General features: G+C 43.8%; 1 protein-coding gene across 4 annotated transcripts; it reads right to left on the bottom strand.

Annotated features, from left to right (window-relative positions):
- Positions 1-208: 208 nt before the first annotated feature.
- Positions 209-7,596, bottom strand: SLC25A51 (solute carrier family 25 member 51). 4 transcript variants are annotated; one of them, XM_028712481.2, is made up of 2 exons: positions 7,421-7,596; positions 209-3,014 (listed from the first exon to the last, which is right to left on the bottom strand). In XM_028712481.2, exon 2 carries the CDS (start codon positions 2,975-2,977, stop codon positions 2,096-2,098), a length of 882 nt encoding a protein of 293 aa, XP_028568314.2. In that variant the 5' UTR covers positions 2,978-3,014; positions 7,421-7,596; the 3' UTR covers positions 209-2,095. The 4 variants fall into 4 exon arrangements, with proteins under 4 accessions (XP_028568314.2, XP_028568312.2, XP_028568313.2 ...); XM_028712479.2 differs by having other exon boundaries at positions 7,286-7,424; XM_028712480.2 differs by lacking the exon at positions 7,421-7,596 and adding an exon at positions 6,012-6,411.
- Positions 7,597-7,861: the final 265 nt, after the last annotated feature.

Genomic DNA, 7,861 nt, shown 5'->3' with positions numbered 1-7,861 from the left:
TCTGACAACAAGAACAATATTCTTCATTGCCTTCCTTTTTCAAGTGTTCAAGATACTTCTAATCTCACATGAGCTAAACTTGTAAGATAATGTTTGAAAAATGCTAGTCTACTTCATTGCAGCAAATAAATTCATGTTTGTTTATTCCATCAAGGGAAAGATATCAAAAAATAAAAAACACACTGGTAAAATCAGATTTTACCAGCTAAACATTCCAACAGACATTTTATTTAAATGCAGATAATCACAACATTCAAAATATCAAACATTCTTTCATTTTGTGCTTGGCAATCTGTGAGGCTAAACAGCATACACTGGTACAGTACAAGAATCAAGAAATAGGATAAATAGGTTCACAAACGGCTGTTGAAGGGCAATTTTCAGGTTGACAACAGGCAACATAAAGTAAAAAACGAAACAAAAAACACCACACCATCTCAATAGTGAGATATTAGTTCCACTTTAAAAAAAACCCTCACTCTGAGGATAAACGCTTGGAGGATTATCACTTCAGCTAGGGAAAGCTTTCCTGTGTACCACAAATAAGGAAAATATTAACTCCTATTTGCATTAAAACAAAAAACTATACAAAATAATTTCACCCTCCCCCACCCAGTTAAGAGCATTATTTTGGTATTCAGACATGCTTTCTCTGACTTGAAACCTCTTAGGTTGCTTCTGTTCATCTTTTGCGTTTTACCTGAATTCCAATGCGCAGAGAAATGTTTATTAGCATGATTGAATAAACAGAGAAAATCAGCTTGCAGAAGCTTATGTCCTTTTTACATACATGCATGGTCCTTCGTACCGAACTATGGGCCAGTTCGCACGCCTGATGCGAGTTTTATATATATATATTTTTATGAAGCAAGGCCTGAGTCAACAACTTCTCTGTTGTAAAATGAGTGGACGGATCTCATGAACTGGACCTACCTGTATTGATTCTATACTGAATGAGATACAGGTGCATGAGGCACATTCCCAACATAAAACAAGCCTGAGCAGCGTGTGAAAGGAGCTATTTAAATTCCTTTTTCAACCACAGTGAAATAGCCTGAAAATTGCAATACCTGGGTAAGTCATTTTCGTTCAAGCACACAAAGCCTTGCTTAACTAGAGCATTCAAAGTTTAGGTGACAGCACATAACATTTCAGATCCGAATACCAATTAGCTATGCCAGAATTGTAGAAAGTATTAACAAATAGACCACAACCCACCGAAAAAGCTAAAGCAGTTTAAATATCACGGGGGGGGGGGGGGAGGCGGATTCAATGGGGAAAATGCATAATTTTGGTTGGATTGCACCAATTGTCATTCGCACCATCCTTCCTAAAGCAACCCTTCGGAGAAGTATATTCACTTGCAACAAAACTTAGTAGTATAAAGAGTCACACAAAAGACCACATTGACAAGTCAGGTGGCAGTGTAACATGAAGGGCACTTAAAAGCTTTCCTCACTTTTCCAGCAACACACACCTATTTATTTTTAACAGTTTCTGAAATTTAATACGAAATCTCAACAAGGTGTCATTTGCATCAACAGTCTAGCAAAAGCTATTTGACAACTTTTACAGAACCTTAAGGTTTGGGGGAAAGGATATCTGTTCAAAATTTGGCAGTCTCTGCTCAAGGAATAATAATTTTTTAAAAAGTGGGGAAAGGGAGACTTGAAACACCTTGGGAGTTTATTACAGCATGCCACTGTTTGTTCCAAAAGGGCCAAGCGACAAATTAAATATCAGTTTTCCGCCCATTTACACATTTCTTCAAAGTGCATTCTCTGGATCACTAGGAGTGTGAGAATAGTTGACGGTGATCTGGAGCAAATGAATCCATCTTCAGGCATATCCGAGGAAACTTTTCAAACAATTGTTCTAGCCGTTCAGTTCACTCGCACCCACAGATTGAAAGGCCATTAATATGACTGAATACATTTTGAGCTAAGTAGGCACTGTTTAAAACTGGCATCTTTACCTACTGATTAACTATTATGCTGGAGTTCACTGTTATTAGTGTGTTTGATTTCTCCCTAGAAATTGACAGTTCTGTGTTTGTCTGGCGCCCAATTGAGAAAATGAACTTCACAAGCACTTTTCACAATAATTTGAGCAAGAATTCATATGTCGCATTGATTATTCCCCAAGAAATCAGAGACCGGTGATAATTCAGGTGGGCGCCTCGGAAGAGGTGCGTCAGTTTCCTGTCACGCTCCAGCCAAATCTTCATGAAAACCTTGGGAAAAGACTGGAATTCCCCGCCGATTTGTGACTGCATGCGAGCTTTTACTACGTTCAGTGGGAAAAAGAGGAACCCCAGCATAGCACCCAACAGACCTCCACAAATAAAATCATTGATCAAGTGAGTACTGTAAGTTGTGGCTTCAGGCAAACACTGCTTGATAGGTCCTCTGAGACCGAAGAAAAGAGCATTGCTAGGGCCGTTCCGGAGGAGGATTGGCACTAACCCCCGGTAATATTCCCTGGCCCCATGGTCTCGGAGAACTCTGAACGCCTGGTAAGTGTTTGTAAATTTGTCGTGATGTTTGTAGTCCTGCAGAAGTGTCTGAACGCGCTCAAAGGGGGTCAGGACCGCTTCTGTGGTCCCAGCGAGCACGGCTGCCAAGCTGCGGGTCAAAATTTCAGGCGCGCTCATGTGCCTTAGGAGTACGGAAGACAGGTCCTCATACAGGCCGAACATGATTGCCAGGGTTGTGCTCTTCTGCATGAGCGGTGGAAGGATCCCACGGTACAGATTCCTGAGCCCGTCTTTCTGCAGCTGACGTACCGCATCTCTGGTTCGTACGCCGTACAACTGCTGCCGAAAGAGGACTTTCTGGACGGGGAAGGTGACGGCGACATTTGTGATGGCTGCACAATAACCACAGAAGTAATGTTTGCCTGAGCTAACTTTTACAATGCGGTGACCGACTTGGTCTGCCTTTGATTTGTTCAGGACAAGGTCTTTTGAATCCATCATGCTGCTTGTTCTCTCTTCACAGTTGACTTCTCTTCTCCTACAAAAAGAGTGAACAAAGCTGTACATAACTCGGCTTAGTTTTATGTACTTTGCTACGCATTTTTTACCCCTGAAAGACCCCAGCTACCCTAAACACTGAGTAAAAGGCGAACATCTGGCTTTAAAAGCATTGAGGACATGTCTGAGCCAAAATCGACTGGCTATGAAAATGGATTAAAACTAATAGAAGGTTGAGAAGGTGATCAAAGAAGAATGAAGCAGTAACCTCAGAAATTTAATGGACATATGCTTGCAACGGGAGTGGGAAACCTACCGTATTTTTTGCTCTATAAGACTCGCTTTTTCCCTCCTAAAAAGTAACGGGAAATGTGTGTGCATCTTATGGAGCGAATGCAGGCTGCGCAGCTATCACAGAAGCCAGAACAGCAAGAGGGATTGCTGCTTTCACTGCACAGTGATCCCTCTTGCTGTTCTGGCTTCTGAGATTCAGAATATTTTTTTTTTCTTGTTTTCCTCCTCCAAAAACTAGGTGCGTCTTATGGTCTGGTGCGTCTTATAGAGCGAAAAATACAGTAATTACTTTTTGGGGAAATGTATTGAATTTAAATAATTTGGATGGATTTGTTTAAATTTGAAAACTCACCCCCCCCCCACACACATATATGGACATGTCTGGGCCAACTATTTTCACCGTAATAGTATGAACCACCCTGAAAATATTTATATTGAAGTCAGCAAAGAAAAGTTTAAAGTATTTTTTAGTAGTCTGATCAGCTTATGCAATCTTCACCTCATCCCGTCTCAACTGACACCCCATGTCTGGATTTTTTAGGAATTTAATTCCTGCATTTCACAAACCACTATCTTAGGTCAACGCAAAGTTAATTTCAGGTTTCTCTGGCAGGGACCATTATCATAAAATTCATAGTGCATTTAATTACAGAAGGTAACTGGGAAGAAAAGTTAAGTCTTCCATGAACAGACAACATGTATAATGCAAACCATTCTCTTCAAAAAGAAAAACAGAACCCTGCAAGCCTCGTTCCGTTTCTTACTGCTTGCTATCTTCTTTTATCTACTCACACTTCACTCAGCTCAGCAAACAGATAAATTGCTTCCAAGTTTCACCAGAGTTGCCAAACAGTTTCATTTTCTTACTTTCTTCTTGCAGAGCTCTGGGTAAACAACTTTCTCCAAATAATCACTTTCACAAAGAAGGCAGAATCTTAAAGGGCATGTTAAAAAGAGAAGCACTGGGAATGTCCGTGTACTTTTTGGGCAATATCTGGAGTGGCAATTGGGAAAGGGAGAAATGGCTGGTCCAAGCTGCTCTACTCTATTGCACAGGCTAGTAACAAGATTATCCAGTACGACATAACTTGAGGCTTGGGTACCTGGAAGAATCTCTGCTTCCACCTCAATCTGTCCTTGCATTATAATCATCTGAAGAGGCCCTTCTGTCAACTGAGATGAAGTGGTTAGAAACCAGAGAGAGGGCCTTCCCCCTCCCAGCGACACCCCACTTACAGAACTGTACCCCCAAGGTGGTTCAGCTGGTGGCTACATTAATATATTTCCAGCAACCGGCGCAAAGTTCGTTTACTATCTGAGGAATTTTTCTCATCTACAAGAGTCTGCCCACATAGCAACCAAGTATTTGCATCTGGTTAAAAGAGTTGGGCCCTAGCCAGGAAAAGCTCCAATGTTTCGCCGTTTTGATTTAAACTGACAGCATTTTCCTTTTAAGCAGCTCCGCCAAATCCATTACTCATTCTTTTTCGATGTTTAAACTGTAAAAGTCAATAACAAATCTGCATTGCAGAATCACAGACTTGTAGGGACCGTGACGGTCATATAGTCCAACCGCCTTTGCAACGCAGGAATCTTTCACCCAATGTGGGGCTCAAATCCTGAGATGAAGAGGCTCATGCTCTGCCAACTGAGTAATTCCTCATATATTCTCGGACTAAGCAGATCACTATTGCCACCAATCATGTGATAAATATATTTCCTTTTCTGTGCATCAGGACACAAGTTGCAGGAAACTGCTGCTGCTGGTGCGTCTTAAATCTTGCCACCCAAGCACGTTCCTGGTTGACTGAACAGAAGAAGCAGTCAGCATTTTAATACTTTATTTTCCTCAGTCTGTTAAGTTCCTATAGCCTTGTAGCAGCCTTCATCTGCCACAGATTCCTTCTCCATTCCCCAGCCCAGGGGTCGGCAACCAAAGGTCCAGGGGCCACTAGAGGCCCACAGGGCTTGTTTAACCGGCCCACGAGCCACCCCTGAACCAAGCTGCCTGCTCAGCGAGTCCCCGTGCGCTGCGCTAAAGTGGTGCAGCACGCACAGGGACTTGCTTCTGTGGCGCCGGAAATCGCGTCTGCGCAGATGCAGGAAATTGCGGGCGCGCGTAATCCGGCCCACAGAGGGATCTCCGCTGGAGTGAACTGGCCCAGGCGGGGTAAACAAATGGTACTACAGCTGTTCTCTTTCTCTTACCCCTCTTTCCACTTCTGAAATGGGGAGGGAACCCAGCCGTTTTGCTCCAAACGCCTCTTTTCATCCTTTGGTGATGAGGCTGCATCTACACTAGACCTTTAAAGAACATCCTTTCCCTCAAAGAATTCTGGGACCTGTAGTTTACTCTTCACAGAGTTACAATTCTCAGCAACCCTCTACAAACTACAGTGCCCATAATTATTTTTGGGGGGAGGGGGAATGTGCTTTAAACTGTGCACATAGTCTGGCTGGTTTGTGAAGAACTGAGCTGCTGCGAGGAAGGCAGAAAAATCTGACCAACTACTTTTGTGGAAAGATTAGAGTTTGCGATCCTTTTTAGCCCTGGTGTGGAAAGCCAATGCCCTCTGTGCTGGTGTTGAATTGAATTGATTTTTTTATTATTACGGTCACAGACCAGTTCCGGCTCACTTACAATAGCAGGGAAATCATAAAACACAACAGGAATACATTAAATTGCAATTGGGTATAACAGAGGCGTATAGAAGATTTTGCATGTCTGGACCTTATGACTCACCTGCTGAAAAGTGAGTACCGGTTAGTCATTGTATTGAAAATCCTCCATTCACGTGCATATATATATTCTGCTTCTCCTCCCCTCCCTGCACCCCACACCCTCAACCAAAGTTCTTTTGCCAGCTTCTTTATGCCTACTAAGCAGCCTTAGCCCTGCAAGTTGGCAGGAAGGAAATCCTCTTCAAATTCATGTGGGAATCAAAATATTTCTCTTTGAGGTTCCCTCCCCACAAATGTATTATATGTATTGCTAACACACGCCTACCATAACAACTAAAGGAAATGTCCCTTATGGAACTAGCCTCCTTTGTGCACAAAAATATGTGGGGGGTTTTAGGTGGGGATGTTCCCACACTTTTGAGGCAGCGCTGCCTCCTATTATTATTAGTAGTAGTAGTAGTATTTCACCAGCCCTGCCCCTTTCAAAGCAAATTATTATTATTATTATTATTATTATTATTATTATTATTATTATTATTATTATTATTACCGAGGTACCTCTGGTTACGTACTTAATTCGTTCTGGAGGTCCGTTCTTAACCTGAAACTGTTCTTAACCTGAAGCACCACTTTAGCTAATGGGGCCTCCCGCTGCCGCTGCACGATTTCTGTTCTTATCCTGAAGCAAAGTTCTTAAGCTAAAGCACTATTTCTGGGTTAGCATAGTCTGTAACCTGAAACGTATGTAACCAGAAGCGTATGTAACCCCAGGTACCACTGTATTATTTTGCCAGCCCTGCCCCTGTGCCTTTCAAAACGAAACATTATTATTATTGTTGTTGTTGTTGTTGTTGTTGTTATTACTACTACTACTACAATAATTATTTCGCCTTTCAAAGCAAAACATTATTATTATTATTATTATTATTATTATTATTACTACTATTATTATTACTATTATTATTATTACTACTATTATTATTACTATTATTATGCCAGCTCTGCCTTATTATTATTATGCCAGTCCTGCCCCTGCACCTTTCAAAGCAAAACATTGTTAATTCTTCTTCTTCTTCTTCTTCTTCTTATTATTATTATTATTATGTATTATTATTTTGCCAGCTCTGCCCCTGTGCCTTTGAAAACGAAACATTATTATTTCATATTTTGCCTTCCCAAGCAAAACAGGATCGGGACCTCTCCTCCCCAAAGCAAAACACCTCCCGCAACCAGGAGGCGAGGCCCGGGAGGGAAGCGAGACGGCGAGAGGAAGGCGGCAGGAAAGCAAGGGAGCCCCGCCTTGCAGCGAGCGGTCCGGAAGGGCCTTGGCCTTACCCTTGCCCGAGGTCAGCAGGCAACCAGCCACCTGCAGGAGGAGGAGGAAGGCCCGGCCCGGGTCCCCATCTCGCCCTCCTCCTCCTCCAACCACTAGGCACTCCTGCCCCCGAGCCCAGCTGACTCCACACTCACCCGCCGGGACTTCATGGCGGCGAAAGGATGCCCCGAACCGCGCGCGCTCCCGTGCATACGTGCACGCGCACACGCGCGTCCTGCAGCCCAGCCCGGCTCCCGCTCTAGTCAACTGCTCTGACAGCGGCAGCCCCGCGGGAACCGGCCGGGGAGCGGGACCTTCGCCACGCCCTGACGCAAAGACGCGTGACGTCAGGAGGAGGAGGAGGAGGAGGAGGAGGAGGAGGAGGACGGCGTTCACGTGACAGGCGCCGCCTCTGTCACTCCCCCCACCACCTCGGAAAGCGCATGCGCGGAGAGGGATTCAAAGGAGCGCCCCCTTCCGGCTGTTCAAGGAGGGCGACTTTCTCTGTTTACTGTATTTACTTCGTAGGATCTATAAGCCGCTTGCGGTTGCGGTTTTCTGAACGCCAAGCAGCCCCAAAGCGGTTTACACACAAA

Source organism: Podarcis muralis, chromosome 17 (assembly GCF_964188315.1).
Source record: "Podarcis muralis chromosome 17, rPodMur119.hap1.1, whole genome shotgun sequence".
Classification (NCBI taxonomy): Eukaryota; Metazoa; Chordata; class Lepidosauria; order Squamata; family Lacertidae; genus Podarcis; species Podarcis muralis.
Note: the sequence above shows the minus strand (reverse complement) of the source record. Positions and strands in the feature narration are given on the sequence as shown.

Coding starts and splice junctions, on each gene's coding strand:
- SLC25A51 (XM_077921008.1), bottom strand. CDS start 4,420: ATGATTATAATGCAAGGACAGATTGAGGTGGAAGCAGAGATTCTTCCA. Junction 3,004..4,356: donor TCCAGGTACCCAAGCCTCAA/GTTATGTCGTAC, acceptor GGAGAAGAGAAG/TCAACTGTGAAGAGAGAACA.